The sequence below is a fragment of the Solenopsis invicta genome, chromosome 4, assembly GCF_016802725.1.
Source record: "Solenopsis invicta isolate M01_SB chromosome 4, UNIL_Sinv_3.0, whole genome shotgun sequence".
Taxonomy (NCBI): Eukaryota; Metazoa; Arthropoda; class Insecta; order Hymenoptera; family Formicidae; genus Solenopsis; species Solenopsis invicta.
Window position 1 is genome coordinate 3,531,535 of NC_052667.1, and position 20,214 is coordinate 3,551,748.

Consider the following 20,214-nt stretch of genomic DNA (forward strand, 5'->3'; position numbering starts at 1 on the left):
AGTTGTCAGTTATTTCTAGAACTATAGTGATCGTTAAACGTGAGTAAGATGATCCTCGGGACACCTTCCGAACAATCGTATCGGTTGTGCGTGATGACTGGTTACACACTTTTATTGCGAAACTTTTTTTTTAATCGAGAAAAAGAAACGAGCCAATTTCGATATGCCGTCGCTGTTCACGAACAAACTTCCGAGACGAAATCGATATACCGAGTTTAGCGCAACGTAGAAAGACAGAAGATGAAACGTAAATGACATAATACGCGTCATGTAATCTGCAACGAAACTTAATTTTTTGAAGATACGAAGGCAGCGGGCGTTGTCTTCTCATGTAGGTTCCTCTCGTAAGCCTTCTTCTTGTCGGTGTACTTGTCAAGAATGACGTCCTTCAGCGATCACGCCAACGGCTAAGGTATCGTCGGACAAGTTCACATGGTGCTCGCCGAAGACCTCGGCTGCTCGAAGGCAAAGGCAAGGCGAAAGGAATCGGAGAAAATGAAAAGAAGAAGAAGAAGAAGAAGAAGGCGACGGCTAAGCGGGAAGGTTGAGGAAGGAACCCTGGCAACCCGGCATGTGGGGCTTTAGCAGAGACTGACGTTTACGGCTCGGAGCGGTCGACCTAGCGCCAGTAAAACTTGAGAAGAAATACAAGCGAAGTCCGCATCGACAGTTAAAGTCATACGCGCGAAAATACAACCAGGCTTCTATGAAATACGACGTACTTGCCTACCTAACTCTGGTGAGCGAAGCCACCGAGGTCTACCCGGGATACGCGTCTCGTTAATGAAGGTGGCCGCACCTCTTACCGATCTACGATCTGCAATCGATAAACAAATTCTTTGCGCAACGGGCGAGATAGTGAGCTTCACGAGTAGAACTCAAGTTCGATACGATTAGATTTTCATGCATCGCATGATAACGGTATAATTTAATAAATTATCACAAATTATTATTACGCAATTTGTAGAATGTAAATTATTTTTATCCCGAATGATGAATTAGTACATTCAAATGTATGCAAACCGAGAAAGATTATTTTACAAAGGTTTATCGTGGAGATTCATAAAGTAGATGTAATTAATATTAAGAGAAAATGAAAAACTATTAATGCAATTAAAAAATATTAATGACAGACATTGTTAATAAAAGTGCAAAAAAACAATCGTTCATTTTAATATTCGAAATGGAACAAGTTGAGACTAACGTAAAGTGAATAGGTATTATTTCAAGCTTTCACGGTGATTTTACGGTCTCTCTCTCTCCCTCCTACCCACCTAAACTCTCGTGAAGGGTGGTAGTGCGCGGGTGGAAGTGTGACAATCCATGAAGCACTTACTAGCATAAACCTCCATCCACCTCGTTCGCAAACGTTTCCATTTTAGTTATGTGTCTGGATGTGTCTCCTCCTTAGACCACGTTTATGACTTCTCGAGCACAGTCACTGTTCGTCTTGGGATCTGCCTAGATCATCCGCCGGAAGAGACTCTTTATCGACAAAAGCTTTTCTTCTCAAATGCGTGGGCCGTATGTGAGCAGACTTATCTCTTCGCAAAATTGAAGTTTAAAGAAAGAATTAATCTGCTAGCCATCTTTACAAAGAACAAAGTACTCATACACGAAATTAGCGAATTTCAAAGTAAAGTTCATATTCAGTTGGTAAAATACATTTAGCTTGTATATCACTTGTGTATTTTGACAATATCAAATTCGCGTATAGCTTGGAAACTTTTGTGCAAAATGTTTTGTGATTTTTAATCTCGCATTAATCGCTCTGTATAACTAATTGATAATTACGTCAGTTAGTTTCCATTAAGATTTGTGGAATTTGCAAGGTCCGGAAATCGCTGAATGAGACAATGCGGATATACGAATCATCGGGACTTATGTAACATAGATTAGTAGGTAAGAATATTGAGACGGTATAGCTATAAATCATATTTTTATGAGGCACGTTATGGTCAATCGAGGAAAAGAAAAGACTCTTTTGGAAAGAATAACTGATGCCTACGACTCATCGTAATGAATTTTTCTTTTGTTATTTAATAGTCTTTTTTTATTATTATATATGCATACTTCAGTTCGTAACAAAACTTCATATAATGTACAAAGAAATAGAACAAAAATGAAGTAGTATGCATACTGCTATAAAATTTCTTTGTCATACTTTGTGTATAAAATTTTATCATATCTTATAAAACGTGTAATTATTGTGATTTCTCATCGAGAAATGGTAATAATGCATAATGAAATGTACAGCATTACAGTTTTTTCTAAAGGAAAATGCATAATGAGTCGATGACAAACTAAAGCGAGTGCAAAAATGTCATATTTATAATATGCAGCAATCGCCTGCATATTCTAAGAACTGTATAAACAAAATGCAAATATACGGCAGGTATGCAGACTGTACGTGATACGATAAATTCACGTCGTTCGAGGTAGTTACTGGTTCTCGTGCCATTTGCAATCGGTCGTCGAATATTCCTTGAAAGCTCGCATGCACTTAACACGAGTAGATCCTGCACTCGCCGTAATGCACCGTTACAGATACGTGTACTTAACAAAGTGGTTGGCACTTTGACGAACCAGTCGCTCGTAAAAAAAGACTCAGACGCGGACGGTTAGAGCCTCGTGAAAACGACGACGAATCGCGTACCGGCACAAATCCACGAGCTGTAAAGTGTGAGACGAGAAGAACGCGTATTGCAACACGACCAGGAACGAGCGTAACGCCCGGTCTCACCCCTGAAACCGCATCAAAGTAACTGTCGATCGTTAGAGGGATCGTTTTACGAGTGGAAATAATATTCCGAGCGCCGTCAACCAGTTAAATAGGTATAACATTGACGGGCAACTACGATTATGATCACCGTCTGTGTATCAACGAACTCGGTTTCTTTTATTACATTCCCTCCTATCGTCTAGCTAGTGCATATGTTTTTGAAATAATTTTTCTTCGTCGTCCTTGTTTGTACAACCGCTGCTTGATACTTGATTCATAACAGATTAAAGTTTTTTTCCTCGAAGCCAATCATGATACCCACACAAAATATCTTATCTCCGCCGTCTTTTACATGCTCATCTTTAGTTTTTCTTCTAGTTGATCATGACTAGAATTCATTAATAAATCTTTTGCATCGACAAACAAAAGAGCCAATTAAAATGATTCTGAGAAAGGTTTGTGACGTCTAACGAAAGATCCTTTCAAAGTCGATTCTCTGAGATGTGAACTGCGTCTTTATCGCCACTACTCTTTCGGGACGTCGTCGTATGTCTACGGGACGTGTTTTACGAGGCGACCAGGTTTTAGTGCCTGACGATGCTTTGCTTGGCCAAACTTTTTAGTGTCTATCTTGTATCGCTCTTTGTTTACAAGTTCGTGTATCAGTTAGATAAAATAAAAATCTTAATTAAAATATACGACGCGTAGTGGCACAAATTAAAATGATTGGCCTCTTGATTTCCCAGTTTTCGCGATTTTATATCTTTATTTTATTCTTTTTTTTTTCAATTTGTTTGTACTTATTTCTTTTTTTAGATAGATATATTCAATAATGTATGACTCGATTTTGGAAGTAAAAAGAAAATGATTTGTCGTTAAAACTGTCACGAGCAAAATTGCACCAAGCAAGAATAATCCGACAGAAACGTCCGATACCAATGCGTCTAGACTTTCAAAAAAGTCTGTTACAACCTGCTGTCGTGGTGGATAGGAAACCTAGTCTGCCAGTTGGTGCACGTATGAAAACTAAGTCCGGGTTTCATTTGACTGGCTTTACGAGAGAGACATAAAATGGATTTTACTGTCGGCTAGTTCGCCAGTTCTCAAGTTGGTAACATTGCTTTAGCGAACATAATATACTCCTCCTCCGCGTCCTTGTCGCTTCTTCAATCCCCTTCCCTTTCTCGTCCGTTCTTTTCTCTCTTGCCATCCTCCCGCAGTAGATTTTGTTTTACGGCGGAGGACGTGTACCGCTTGTCCCGCCTCCTTCCCTTTCGCATTTGCGACCCAACGCGTCCTTAAAGCATCGCGGTAAGTTTCCTCTCGCCGACCGCCTCTCTGAGAAAACTTCTCGAATGAGAAATGTCCCGCTACCAGATTTAATATCCGCCGGATAAGCCGACATGGCGGTCGTTAACTTCTCTCCGGGCTCCGTTTCTTAGTCGGTTTCCAACGGTTTCCGGCATTCGGTAATTCTTTCGCGTCAGCATTAATGCGGTGTTAAACGATTGGATTGGAAGGACTCGATTTCCTCAGGATTATTTTAATAAAAATTTAAATAGTAACAAATTTATGATGACCAAACTAAAACGACAACTACCGTTTTTACGTTCTAAACTTTGATTGCAACAATGAAATATGTTAATGCATACATAATGAGTGAATGTCATAAACAATTTTTATTTTGCAAAAAGACATTTTGCAAACAAAAATTTTCACTGTTGTAATTTAAGCGAAACACGTTCACAGTTATCAGTAATGAGGATAGTGCAAGTAAGCGATGTTCGTTAATGCCAATAAATGCACTCTTGAATGTAGGTGAATGTCGGCAGCGTTTTTACATTGCATGTCAGGCAAATATGCATTTACGCAGACAAACGTTGTTAGCTGCAATAAAGCAACACGATTAACGTGGTATCAATGCAACTCTCAAGTGGCATAGATATATTTTTTCTATCCTCTCTTCACAGCTGACACTTTAATCGCAGCTGTGACAAATAGCAATTATCTTTTTTTCTATTGCAAGGCACACACGGGCGATGATTAAAAAGCAATTGAAGTAGTCACAGTTAAATTATTACAATTTTGAAAATTATGACATTTTTAATTAGAAGGACGTGGAATTGCGTATTCAAGTGGATATAGTCCGCGTGAAGACGGTATCGCATTGGTTTCATTACATTTTCAAGCAAATTACACACACAAACTATTCTGCGTTCTTTGGATCTTAGAAATTGTGCGCGTCATAGAATTACGAGTGCACGTGACGTGTTGCGTAAATTTTATTGCATAAGACAGGATCAATTTGTTATCATAATTATTCTCATGATATGAGAATATACGATTTCAACATTAGATAATGGCCGTTGCCGCTTATTTACAATAATCACATTCTGCTTTAATTGTATAAATTAGTGATGAAAATAAAAAAATAAATGTGGCTCAAAATTTCAATACAAATAAGCAAAAATACAAAAAAATATTAGAGAAAAATAAGAGGAGATGAAATATAATATCGTTTACTTATTTTTTATTTAAACATGTCACGATTATTATTTACTTTTCATAATATAGCGACCGGTGATCAATTAATTAAAATAATAAAAAATAATAGCTTGTTACTTAAAATTAGTAAAATAAATATTATATAGAAAAGTGAAATTTGAATAAACATGTAATACGATTTTTTTATCCCAAATTCCCCAGATACCCCGGAAATGAACAACATTACATTGCCGGTTTCTATTACTATCCGTTTTTCGCACTTGTCACTGACTGTTTCCTTACTTCTGCTTTCAGATCAATCGCTGATAATCAGTGAAGTAAATCGACGAGAAAAACATGTCGAATCCAAAGAAACTCGCGTCGCCTCCGAAGTGATAGAACGGCTGTCGGGACGAGCATCGGTTCTGACTATCGATCATCGCCAACTCGTTTCGGACATCGTTTCACGAGGTGTACGGCCAGCACTGCTACATACCCAGTGGACCGAGCAAATCGCTGCCAATCGAGGAACACTTGGAGAAGTCGCGATAAAGTCGTCGTGTCGGTTCCGCGGCATATTCCAAGACGTTTTTCCATCCTTCGCTCTTAATCCCCGATTGCAACCGCGGTCTCTCGTGGGAAGACGAAAGAGAAAACTTGGAAAAATTTCCGCTGCTTTACAAACTCTCTCACGATGATTAACGCCATCGCGTTCTGCCGCGGTAATAGATCGAGCGATCGTGGACCGCCATGCGGACCAGCGGGATCGTTAAGATTCATAGAGCGTAACTTTGCTCATTTCCAAGCGGTCAGTCGCATCTCTCCGAGGGACAGAGACGCTGAATTGTACACGTCGCGCGCGGATTTTCGTTTCGGGACGAAACGAAATCGACGGAGCCTGATGTTATACGGCGAGGCAACTTCCGCGAGAGGCAGCTCGATCAAACGGGATCCCGGAGAACGAGAACGCCGTGACATGCCGCTTCTGACTCCCCCTGAGCGGTCCTTGTTCGACGAGTTCGTATCTCTCGCGTCCTCCTAACGTGTCCGCCCATTTTTAATTCGGTGTAAGAACTTGCGATGGCAAGATGCAAAAACAGCGGCAAGCTCCCGCTGCGGAGAGACGGAACGTAAGCGCGACAGGCGTCAAGCGGATCGCTAAAGGAATCTGTCCAATCGTAAGCGACGGTTTTATTCGCTGGTCCACCTCAACGACACGTGTGTGGCCAATTTCGCGTGTGTGGACAATGGATGGTAGCGGTGGCCGCGTTTGCAGGCGAGGCGCTGGCCGAATTAATCGACAGACTATAGTGATTTAACGCTTTCTGCTTTATTCATATATATCACACGCATATTTGACTACTGCAAACGCCGTTTTCTCGATTTATATGTGTTGTTCAATGTCACTGGAAGGTGCGAGACGTGCAGCCCACGCATGATCGAACATTTCAATCATCGATACATCATGTAATACTTAAGTCTCGATAGATTTTTCTGCATATAAAATCTCTCTGTTGATCAAAGGTGGAATGTAAGAGATATTTTTTTATTCCACTTTTGAGGTATATTCACGGAAATCATGCTTGTCCAATGCTCAAAGAATGGACAAGTGACAACCTTTTATTCTTAATAATATTGTAAAACGTAATTATCATAGTGATTATCATAGTGATTAACGTGAGTGAATCATTTCGATGATGAGTAAATCATTAATCTTCGGAATCGTGAGTTAATCTAAATCCATATTAAAATTCTTTTTCGCGCCGTGTACGACGCATTATCATATTCTCCGATAATTAAAACTTTTTTTCACAAAGGCGTGTGCATCTGCGCGCATAATCGCAAAATCGGCGGATGTATCAATCGTGCGATGCGGCGCAATAAAATAGCCGCTAAAAAAAACTGGTCGCTCCACCTCGCGGCAAATTAATTTACAAATAAGAGCACCGAAAAACACTGTCCCTTCGATATGCAGTCTCATTCTCTTCGGCTTGCTTCTTTTCTCGGCTTGCCTCTCTCCCGGTCTTCTCTCGCTCTTCTTCGCGCGAAACACGTTTCGAGCAACAATTTGATGCATAGCCCGATCGAATATTACCATAGAATACTTAATGACTCATTTCCGTAAATGAATTTGCGAACATGTACGCCGCGCTACGTCAAATTTATCATCATCGTCTCGTTTAATTTGTAACTGAGGAATTAATTTGCATTTCAAGCGGGTGTTTGTAGAAACAAAAAAAGATTCACCCTTGAGAGAATTCATATTTCACGTAAAATTTTACGACTAAATTTTTTTTCTTTTTTCTTTATTCGTACATATAAGATGTGTTATTTCTCTTAGAACTTTCTGTTATGTTTCTTGCTTAGATATTAATAATAAGATTAGAGATTTAACTAGAGTTAATTTAAATAGCTTTACAAACACGCGTGCATTCATATATATGTATACGGTATACACGTGATTACTTTATTCTCTTACTGTACATCGTACTGGGAGTTCTTCAGAGATGTTACAACAGGTTCGTATTTGCATAAGAAGCGCCGTTCTACTTTCGCCTTGCGAAGAGAAATTCTCACGGACAGCACAACGGTGACTCCAGACGATTGACTTTTAATTAACCATCGCACGACATTGCACGAAGTGCACGCACTTGGTGCAATCTCTTTGTTACGTGTGAGTTTCGCGTCAGATGTCTGTATGAAAACAACATACATGGCGACCTATCGGGTAGCGACCGTTAGCCTATAATTTTCGGCATCCTGGCGTTTATTATCCCGCAATTGTAGTTTAAGGCAGCTCGCTTCGACGCCGCTGTACATACGGCTAAATGCATAAAGAAATGCGACTGGAGTGCAATTGCTTTATCATCTCGAATCATCCGGCGGAGGAATGAACGAGTAAATCGAATTACGCGACGCGACCTGTTGCACTCGGGCCGTGTTCCGATATGCACTGGCTCGATAGAGCAGGAGCACTCTATTCTTCCGCCGCAGATATTCTTCGCCATTCTCGAAAGTTACATCGAATTCGTTAAACGATATTCTCGTGAAACTTAAGAGTCGCGAAGTGTCAACGGAATGCTCGTCGTAAACGGCGTGCGTAAACGTGCATTGTACTCACGTCTGTTACCTGCTTGCGTGTGAAACATGTGAATCACATATATCTACACGCACACGTATCACCTCGGTTAGATATGCGTGCGTACGTTCGTACATTTTACAAAGCGCTATGAACGATGCGTCGAATTCTCTACGATTTCTTAGAAAACAGGACTCATTCATGACTTTCCGACAGCCTCTAGTGTCAGAGAAACTGAAAGAGATTGGGATTTTAGCGAGCAATTGTGAATAAACCGTCAAACTATCAATTACTATGAGATGCTTTTATTATTTCGGCAAATTTTTTTCCAAAGCCTGTAAAGTATTCAATGTCGAAAGGAAAGATTTAATTTGATTTTTAATCAGTAATTATATTAAAACACTATTTTCATCATTTTAATCCGTAATTCGAGTAATTAAAAATCTATTTTCCAACAAATTTCGCCGTGATGTAACGTACGTCTCGTACTTTGAACATTAATGTCCGTACGACTCGGGCGAGATAACCCCTTAAATTCGACGATCGTTAATGCACTTTTCGAAGGTACACGATTTTTAGAGATTCGACAATTTCGACACGAGCGTGAGGTGCTGCGCTAAGGCGCTCGTATAGTAGGTCTGCTCTATCTTTGCGAATTTTACATGCTGTCGCCATATTTTTTTAAGCAATCACTTTTAATATAAACGTAATGTAATAATTTATCTCGTAAGTGTATCCGTTAAAGGCACACATCCTTTCACTTTTTAGGTAAAAGTACTCGCGCCGTTTGAATAATAAATGCGCGACGCGAGTATTAAACTACTGGTGTTAGCGATGGCGATTAATTCGGTCCTTACATACTTATTCGTAATATCTATCGTTTTTTTTTTTTTAATTGTAAGTACTTATTAAGAGACTTATTCGCGAATAGTTTGCCGTGAAGCCAGCTCTCTACAAGGAATTAGTTATTAATTGCTGTTTATTTCTTTAAGAATCGCTCGTTTCACGCAGTTCGTCGATGGAAGGATAGTGGGTTTAATATTTGACGTATATATATTATTCTAATCTAATAGAGTATTTTCTAGCACAAGGAGGGTCGTAAATTCTCTCGGTTGTGAGTTCGGTTGTGAAAAAGAGCACTCTTGCATGATGCAAAATGCTACTTCTCCCCCCGATCGAGAAGATCCTTCTAAGCGTTATTCTACACTTAATAAGATTGTCTTTTGTTGAAAAAAAAAAAAAAATTATAATAGACACCAAGTTCTCTAGTAATCGACAACTACGTACCATATTAGGATACTTTACTGAACCTTCTATCTAAAATAGCGTATGCGCTGTAACGCGACTGTAAAATTATTTTCGTAATGAATATTGTTGTTTAATAGGCTATCAAGATCTAACGGCACAAAGCAAGCAGACATTTGAAGAACATAAAAAAACTAAAGAAAAAATACACCGGCAGTTATATATTCGCACGAAGCGTCGATCTACATGTGAAAACGCTAGATCATGAAATCAATCGCAATGAATTTCGCATCTTTATACTCGTGACTCGCATCGAACGAGTCCAATGTAGCTAAAGTGTAAAAAGCATGAAACTTTGTAAATCGTCTTTGTTTAATGATTCGTAACCAGTGACAGTATCCGAGTTAAAGAAAGGAGGATCCCGAGTGTCTACTTAATAATACCTATCTACTTGCTCTAATAAATTTGGCTGTTGTAGTTATTTGTACAACGATTCGTAGAAAGATACCGTGTGATGGAAAGTATGGTAATGACAACGACCGTAAGATGAAAGATGATTATGATTATGATGTGATGAAAATGGAAGGGTACCTTTGCATGGAAGAAAATAAGAAAGTGAAATGGAACGAATATGGAGCGTACGCATATTGTTGTTTATTAAGTGTTATGTTATATGGCATATAAATAAAATAGTACTGCTATGCATATAATCACAGTGATGCCTAATACGCTTAAATTTCCTTCAATTTCCTTCTGTCCAGAATACTTATATTTTTATGATCATAGAAATTTACAGATACGGTTTTCTAATGTTTCGCTGCAAAATATCATCTTCGACTTTCTACCACAATTGCATTGTAGGAGAAATCAAATCATTGAACGACTGTGTCTCTGTGAATTGAGGTAGGTGCTGTATTTTCTACAAGTTCAATTCTTTTTAAGTGTTTATATTATTTGGTTTCACTTAAACTCGTTCGATTGGAAAGTGGGTTCTATAAATGAGCTTATCTGGGACTCAATTAGCAGAAATTAAATTGCATGTCAGATTTCATTTTACGAGAATACAAGAACTGGCAAGAGTTTACCTACTTGGCGATCACTAGCGTGGACCATGAGAGGGAGAAAAAGAGAATGAGAAAGATATTTCTTTTATTTTGCGGACGCTATCGCCCAGCTCGTTCTGCAACTCTCCAGGAGTGGACACGAACAGGACCGATAAAATGCTGATACTTTACCGACTGCTCGCGTTAAATAATTACAGTAATCACAGTAAACCGTTTTAATGTTCCATTAACGCTGGGTCTTTCTGCGACGTTCCTTTTTTATGCGTTATACTTGTGCTTCATGTGCCCCGACTGTTTCCTCGTTCTTCGATCAATGATGTAATTATTCTTGATTTAAAATAGCGCAGAGCATTAGGAATTATGATTATGTTCTTATTAAAGTCGTTCCTGCGATATTAAGCTTCAATTTTCCACCGCGATGTTTTGCTGCTACCGTTAACATCTTTAGTGTGCGTTTGAAACTTTTCCGCGAAACGCCGCGTGATTATAGGATGAAGAGAGCGAGAAAAGCCGGTCTGTAACGGGAAGGAAGAGACGAGTTTCCCTAGTTGCAGCTTGGTAGTATCAAGACCGATGCTGTAAATGCGAAGACCGAAGCTTTCTCGGATAACACCTGTTATAAATAGATGGCATCTACAACACTCGCGCCTAACGCAAAATATAAGAATAATATAAAAGAGAATAACATGTAAAATATATAAAAGTGATCGCACTATTAATCGTATTATATATCAATACAATTTGTAGATGCGAGACTCAATAGATTTTCAAATAAAAACGAAATATTCTAGCAAATTTCATTAGATTTTGCTATGATATAGGTATAATTGCGCCATTTTATTCAAAGATGATTAGTTATCATCAAAAAAGTTGTACACTACTGTTTCACGAGTACATTAGTAAGGAATGAAGTCGTGACATTGACACTGTGTCTCAGAAATCTATTCCAGCGTTATTTTATTATTGAATTACTCACTGAATTGTCAAAGTGACGCTATGATAGCTACAATCATAGACGTAATATAGACAGACCAAGCATAAAGCGCGAGACAGTTTTGTTTCGAATAGGGAGCGAAAGGGAACACGATTCAAGCCCTTTCTTCTCTCTCTGCAATTTTTTATTAGAGAGAGAAAAGAGGGCTACGTTTTTTCCTCTCGCACGCGAGAGCCACTTGCAAACTATTGTTTGTCATATAGCATGCTCGGTCTATGTACATCATGTCTATGGCCATTTGCGGACGTCATTCAGCAGAGATATCGACTACAATGCAGAACAACGTAATCATCTTGCGCGATTGTGCCGAAAGCGGACAATATATGTAATTAGACTAATGTAATTCGTAACACCAGGTCCTATGCAACGGTTTGCTTTTTGTTTGGGAGCGAGCAGAGTTACAAATTTGAGAACTGTATTCAACCGCCCCAACTTTTTCTTCCTGTCAGAAGATCACACCTGCTATTATGGTGCATTCAGCCAAGGCAAAATATCCGATGCACGCAAGCAATCTTTTCAATCGTTTCCTCACGAAACAAAGGAACACACTTCGCAACGATCTTCGCATTTCTTTTAAGCGTAAAAAAAGAGCCCCGATGGGTACACATCCTACGTGCGTGCTGAAAATTGTTCGAATGTAAAAGATTGGAAATAACCCAATGAGAACAGGATTCCACGTTGTACCCACATGTTTTACATGAACTACGTGGGCACGAATTTATCGAAGATATTCACATGAATGTAACGTTGTGATTTCATTTCTATAAATCAATTTTTATTCAAACTTTCAAAATAAATTTTATGTAGACATTTCTATATAAACTTTAGTACACATTATTCACGTAGAATTGTTAATAAAAAACAAAAATATAAATAGAAGATAGCAATATAAAATTTATGTGAATAAATTCACATTGATTTTTATTCTATATAATCCAAATTGTACCTACGCATGTCGATGGACAGATGGACATGGCGAAGCTGTATTACTCATGAGTAAAAACTATATATGAAATAAAATAAAAGGTGTAATATTATATATTTAGATTTTCCAAGTTTTAATGAAAAGTTGCTTGAAGATGAGTCCCCTAATTGATTCTCAAATAAACTCCCAAAATTGAACTCCAAGATATTTTATAATATATTTTGAATAAATATATTCAAAATAAATGTAATGTGATTTGAGAGTACAAAATATTTTAGAAATATTTAGTGTTAGCTAAGACAAAATATATAAAAATTAAAATTTACGTAAATCCTATCCAAGAAAAATCTACGTGGATTATGAAAAAAATTGATTAGAAATATCGAGTAGATTACTAACAATAAATTCTAGTACCGTTATTGAGCGAACTATCCACTAGACTAATGACGTAGATTCCATGTGAACAGTCCACATGACAGAAATATCGATTCCACGTACCTGTTCTCATAAAAAAAGAAATGCAACGTTTACTGTATCAAATCACATTCACGATCAATCATGTTGATAACAGGCAATGTTATGATCAGTGTTTGCCGTTATCCATACAAAATTATCCAGATAAAGATGGCTATATTTTATTTTTATCTACATTATTAGAATAGATTATTAGAATATATATAATCTCCATCTTTATCTAAAATAAGAGAAATATCTTTCTTAAATTATCTAAGTATAAAGCTTCAATGTCGAAGTTATCACTGACTGACTAACAAATATAAAGCTTCAATGTCGAAGTTATCACTTGTCACTTTTTTAATGTGATAATAACAGATTGCACAGATCAGAAAATTGTGCAATATAAAAATTGTTCCAAAATTAAGTGGTTCAAAAACTTTTACAAAGAACTTTGTTAATCATTATGAGTTATATATTCCCTCTGCATTTTACAACTTTGATTCTTGATTGCATATTGATCCAAATCAGAAAAGAAATATTTCTTGAATTCAGCTTGAATTTCGAAAAATTCTTGTTTTTAAGAAATAAAGACTTATAAAAAAATATATGAATATACTACTTCTACATTCTAAATTGTTTAGCTCAACGGCAAATTAAAATTGATCCTTTTTGTCCGTTCTTCTTTAAAAAGTGTTAACATATGTTACTTTATCTATATAATCAATTAGATCTACGTTGCTTCTTCACCGAGTCTTAATTAATTTATTAAATAATGTTTATTCTTTAACTGTGAGTTTTCTAAGATAAATAATACTACAGCATGTAACTACATGATATGCGATGCATTCAATGCGTATAACGTAGTCTCTTATTAGCCTTGTTTTATTAGTGTGCTAATCCTATTCTCATCATTACAGAGATCTATCCTAATATAGATGAGGTAAATCAGCTGCGGGATATTATCCGTTGTAATACTCCTAATAGTTTTTTCTTGCCACAAAATTACTTCCAGTATCCATTCTCTTCACCAAGGTCACCAACTTATCTCGTTCCTCCTGTCTTTCCGTCCCCACCTACTCTCTTCCTTGATCTATCTTGATCCCTATCTCCCGTCTGTCGGATACATATTCTTTTGACGGTTACGTTAAATGTGCAATATAAAGCTTCTATCATTAACTTTTTTTTTAGATTCATATATCTTGCGTATATAGTTAAATGTTGAGATGGAAAGAATTGACTTGTAGGAAAAAAGGAAGAAGAACTTGTGAGAACAGCAATCATTCTTTTCAATTTTATACGTTTCAAAATACATAACATTTTCGATGTTAAAAATTTGAAAATTAATATAGAGAAAGAGTCGATTGTTCAATAAATGTGTAAGTAATAATTAAGTAATTTGTAAGTAATAATTAATCTCTCTCTCTCTCTTTCTCTCTATCTATCTATCTATCTATCTATCTATCTATCTATCTATCCATCCATCCATCCATCCATCTATCTATGTATCTATCTCTGCTATATTTTTAAAGTATATTAAAATTCATTACTTTCACGGTAAAACTGAGATGATGCAAGCATACAGAGGGAATTATTCATCAGCGATAGTTTCGGCTCGGCTTGTGTCGCATCGCGTAAGCCCCTGACGTTGAAGTCGCTCGTGCGTATGCAAACTCGGCGCAACAACCAGCGACGGTTGTTTCGTGGCGTACGTAGAAAAGAAAAGAAACGAAAAGAAAACTGGCCGCACCGTCCGTGCGAACATTCGCCAACTGAGATACTGGATTCCTGCTGTGAGATGAACCACACTGATGTTGCAAGACTGAGTAATTCAATATTGACGGAAGATGTACTTCTTGCTGCGGATTGTACGCATTTATATGACAATGTAGCTGCAATTTATCCACTTACTATGCGTAGTGCATCGACCCTGTGGCAAAATGACAAGACGTAAAGAACTATCGCTATTCTTTCGGCTATTCGAGTTCTCTTTACCTTCTTTCCATTCCCCACATTCTTTCCTCATATATTCTTCTCGCGAGAAGAAAGGATGCTGTCGCAAGAAATTAGAGAATAGAATACATAGTTATCAAGTATATCTCGCAACTTTAATTGCTGAATCTTTCACGCCACATTTTTATATTATTCAAATTAATCCACTCACGATACTCATTCTGTTCGTTACAGTAAGCCAATAATTTTTAAAACAACTAAATATTTTAACATTATTTTTATTATTACGGATATACGATAAGAGTATTAAAATACGGCTCATAAGATTGAGTTTCAAGTGACTCGCTCGCTCTTTTAAGGAGTTGTTTTATTCGTGATTAATCAGACAGCTCACATTCGAATTAAAATAACGAAGGAAAAGATAGATAATATCAACCATAGTCATGTGAATGAGGTTCGCGGGACTTTCCGAATAGCGCATGTACTTTCTAATTCTCCGTAATAGTTCTGCACGTATGTCTGCCGCCAAGTACAATATGCAAGTACTGAGGAAGTTAACAACATCGCCGGTTATTTTTGATGCTTTTAACTTCATTTTGTAGTGCACGTCACTCATTTCGTCGGTTTACGTAGGAGCGTATTTCTTCGTTCTGTATGTAGATTCAAAGAATATCTTAGCAAAGCTCCGATAACGAGGACAATATATACTTGCTCATTGACTTATCTATTTCTCTTCTACAAGTATAATTTAGTATTTAAAAAGAATACAAAGTGTTAAATTTTTTTTCATCAAGACACAGTAGCGTCTCTCACCAAGTACATTTTTTTGTAAAGTACATCCTTTCACGAGAGAGATGCATATTTTTTTATTAAATATATATGAACAGCGTCCAAGAACGGAACTAATGTAGTCTGTATATTCATTATTATTTTCAGTTCAATTAGAATCCGCTAACTACCCAAGTACATTTTTATTTCTTTCATTTATTTACGATAAATATGGTAAATGTCACTAAGAATAAGAAATATATATCTAATTATTTATAAGATACTTCATTAATATTTATATAATATGTTACACATACGTAACTTTCATTAATATTTTATATAATGTGTTTAATATATTATATAAATATTAATAAAATATTCCATAAAAAATTAGACATATATTTTTCATTCTTAATGACATTTACCATATTTACTGATATTTACCGTAAATAAATAAAAGAAATGAAAATGCACTCGGATAGTTAGCAGATTCTGACTGAAACGAAAATAATAATGATTATAACTGAATCGTGCAGAAATTATCTGCACGCGACGCACTTACTTCCTTCTCGTTATTTACTTAATTATGTTTTGCTTTGTTGCCGTACATAAAAGTACGGGAAAGTATCAGTACCTAGATCTCCTTGAAGTAAAAGGTCGTGGAACGTTATTTACCGTAATCGTATGTTAACTGCAAAACCTCAATAAATGTTTCGATGATGTCACACGATTCAGTGTATGTATACAATTTATTTAAATTTTTTAAATTTTTATTTCTTTTTATTTTAATTGTCTGACGAATGTGATAAAATTTGAACTGAGACGATCGATATCTGAATTGCAAACTCGAGATTATAAACGTGATCTTTTGAAATAAAAAGTTTCCTTCTTTCGTCTATTCACTATCTCGTTTGCAGATGTAGATCAAGAGTATCTCGTTTCCGATTCACGATTCTTAGGTAGGAGAAGTAAAAGAGACAGGCGTGAGAAAACGTTGGAAAGACATTCTTGCTCATCCTGGAGCTGTCTGTCAATCTGCTTGAAATGTTTATTAAAGAAAATTGGAATGGCAGGACTATATTTCCCTGCAAAAAGGAATACGGGGAAAAAAGATGTAGTGCTTGCAAAAAGCTAGAGAGATTACGAGAGACATAATTATTAATCGAAAATCACAGATCCCGAATGGCAGATAGGCAATGAGTAGAAGTTCGTACGGCTGCAGGGTGGGCCGAAGAAACCGGTTTTACCTAATGACGGACTACCTACTTTGCAGCCGAGCCAAGCGAATTTTAACGTGGTTTTCTGGTTTCAGTAACGCCGAACTTTTGATGTAGCCTCACGATAACGGCTACCACATTATTTACGATGTGCGTGGTTTCATGTCAACGCTAAATTACGTATATGTTTAATCTTTAGCTTATAAGATCGATACATGAAATTGCTAACAATAAGTAACTAACGTCTAGAAAAATGTCTTTTATGTTTAAAAAAAATAATTTTTTCATTGAAAAATAGTTTTCTGTGCAATTTTATTTTTGCTAATTACTTTTTTCCGCGTTTTATTGACGTGTTGATTTGACACTGAAAAAAAAAGTATATTTCAAATAAATGCATTATCGTTGTAACTGTGTGTATCGTAACCTGCGTTTAAACATAATACACACTTAAACATGTATTAAATGTTACTGAATACAATAATCCCAAATTGCTTGCAAATTAATTCTTTACAAATTTTCGCACATTACATTACAGAGTTAATTCACACGCAGACTCACAATGCGTATTGTATCTTCTCTTGTTAACATACTGTGTGTGTATATGTACACATATATAAGAATGTACATATTATACATGTAGAATATTTCCTATAATATAATATTGTATATAGTTATTGTAAGTACCGGCTATTATATACCTTAAGGTTCAAGTGCATGAGTACATTATGCATGTATGTACTATATAATTGAACAGCATTCTATAAAATTATGTAAAAGACTACCGACGATATATCCTCGACATCCTACCGAAGTTATCAGAAAAAAAATGTAATCTTCGACAAAAAAAAATGTAATCTTGGACATTGAATAATTTTGTAACTGTTTTACGTTGTTATGCGAAATTCAGAATTGATGTAGTGATAATTTTAACATTATTGATATGATTTATTCAAAATGTTATTAATAATAAACTTATAAAAAATTGAAATTAAGATTAAAAATACTTAATATTAATACTGAATATAAACAAATGTACATTTTTAATTTTTAAGTACCAATTATTCAATACATGATATTTTCTTATGTTGTTAAAATGGTTATAATATTATGTGTAGTAAAAAAATTCACTTTGTATATCAAAGTACTAAAACAGTAGTATAACTGTTATATAACAAGTGTGTTATATTAATATAATAATTACATTGTTGAGTAAGAAATTAATACTAAGTTAGTATTGAAAAAATTATTAATATATATAAATCGAAATACAATAAAAATACATGTACTGCATACAGAACAAGAATCGAATAACTTTTGAAACAAATATATTTTTTTAATTTAAAAAATCAATAAACTAGATTAGTAGGAATCTTCCTTAGCAGCTGTTGCTTTATATTTGCTCAACTTGTTTGTTACCAGTTCCGCTAGGTTAAAATAATGTCGCATAAAACCCAAACATTATTGGGATGTAGTCAGATGTAGTATAAATATGCTATTGAGTTTTACCAGAAAGAATTTAATTCTTTTTGGCACATACTAATTTAAGATCGTAATGTGCATAACAGTATAGTCATCATATTAAATAAAATGTAAATGATATACATGTGCGAATTTATTACATGTGACCTAACCTGTGTTGTTCTTTGGTAAGATATGTTTGATTCAATATATTTTACATATATTACTTTTTCAATAATACTTCATCTTTCTTTATTTCTCACCTCGAACGATTCTATACCGCATTAATATTTGCGTATACTGTTCTGAACATTTATATTATTTAACCATGAAATGCTACTATAGATGAGTTCATCTAAATACTAAAATTCAAGTTTAGTGCAGTTCTTGTTGCTAATATTTTGATATCTTAAAATAACATTTAATACATTTTTTTTGCTTGAAATGGTGTTAGCTAAGTGATTCTAATATTTTGTAACCTATAAAGTAGACAAAAAAGTATAAACATAGCATAATAAAATTCTTAGTTGTATGGGTGAATTTTCACTCAAAATAGTGTCATTATGAAAAAAAAATATGAGACATTCTAGGATTAAATCTGTTTATAAACATGGCGTTTCTATTTTAGCTAATCTCATTTTTGTATTTTGTAGAAGGAGGACCTAATTAATAATGGATCCACTAATTCAACAGAAGGTCTTACAATTTGAGACCTTTGTGAATAATGTACTGAAAGCTGATCTTGCAAAACTGGCTGAAAAACTTGACGCTAAGAATGCTGACGTTGCTGAATTTGTGCAGCTAAAATCAGTGATAACGACATTTCAAAATACAAATGTCGAGAAAACTGGTTTCAAGACCAAAGTCGATATTGGAAATAATTTCTTTATTCAAGCACACGTTCCAGATGCTTCTAAGATCTTATTGGACATTGGTTTAGGACTCTATATTGAATTCACTTTGGATGAAGCCTTAGTCGTTATAAATGTAAGGATTAAGCTACTTGAGCAACAAATTGCAAATTTACGGAAAGCAATAGCAAGGACCAACGCTCATATTAAATTAATTCTTATTGCCATTAGAGATTTACAAGGAATAAAAGAAAACGTCTGAAGACATCTACAAACCATTGTGATAAAGAATAATATAATTAAAATATAACTTTATTTTGTTCTCAGATAAGAAAGTTGCACTATATATGCATACTAAGTATATGTGGCAGTTGTAAATGTAACTTATTTTCATAAATCTATAAATAAATTCAAAAAAAGTAGTTACATATATTATTTTTACAAAATATAATTTGTGTATTACTTGCCTTTCTAAGAATCTAATCTTAAAACGTTTTCTTTTACCATTCGTCAATACATGTCTTATGTTAAATATATAGTGGTGATTAAAATTATTAATACATCATTTCGTCTTACACATCTTTAATATATTTTCAAGTAAGATAAAGTGATGTGATTAAAAAGTGCCTCTTCTGTTATATTTATTTTTCAAATGTAGCCACTTATGCAAATATGTATGAAAGTAGCCATCCCAAACAATTTTTCCCTATTCTCCCTTCATACAAACATCTTGTGTTTTGTGATTTGATCTGTCCCTGAGCTATACAGTCAACAAGCTAAAGGCTTACCTAATATATTTCAAGTGTTTATCAGTGCATTTATGCATATATTAACTACTCTCTCTATTAGGTATGAAACGCACACAATCACTTATTAACTATTCAAGATCTTGAAGAAGACTCTAAAGTTTCATGAAATTTCTGTTAATAAATTTTCAAATAAAAATTGTAAACTTTGCACTACTGACATCCAATATTATTTAATGAGAGCTATTTCTTTAA

At 35.4% G+C, this 20,214-nt stretch overlaps 2 protein-coding genes and 1 long non-coding RNA gene across 4 annotated transcripts in view; 2 read left to right on the forward strand and 1 right to left on the reverse strand.

Annotated features, from left to right (window-relative positions):
* LOC105195653 overlaps nucleotides 1-10,245 on the forward strand; it is a 60,783-nt gene extending 50,538 nt beyond the window's left edge. For both annotated transcript variants that reach the window (XM_039448280.1, XM_039448279.1), the window contains exon 6: nucleotides 5,522-10,245. In XM_039448280.1, coding sequence (XP_039304214.1) covers nucleotide 5,522 — 1 coding nt within the window. In that variant the 3' untranslated portion in view covers nucleotides 5,523-10,245. The remainder of the gene's footprint in view (nucleotides 1-5,521) is intronic.
* LOC105195650 overlaps nucleotides 1-20,214 on the reverse strand; it is a 264,949-nt gene that overhangs the window by 221,777 nt on the left and 22,958 nt on the right. The window lies entirely within an intron of this gene.
* LOC105195652 (protein UXT homolog) lies at nucleotides 18,325-19,836 on the forward strand. Its single transcript, XM_011161160.3, has 2 exons — nucleotides 18,325-18,550; nucleotides 19,016-19,836. The coding sequence occupies exon 2, from the start codon at nucleotides 19,035-19,037 to the stop codon at nucleotides 19,473-19,475; it is 441 nt and encodes a 146-aa protein (XP_011159462.1). The 5' UTR covers nucleotides 18,325-18,550; nucleotides 19,016-19,034; the 3' UTR covers nucleotides 19,476-19,836.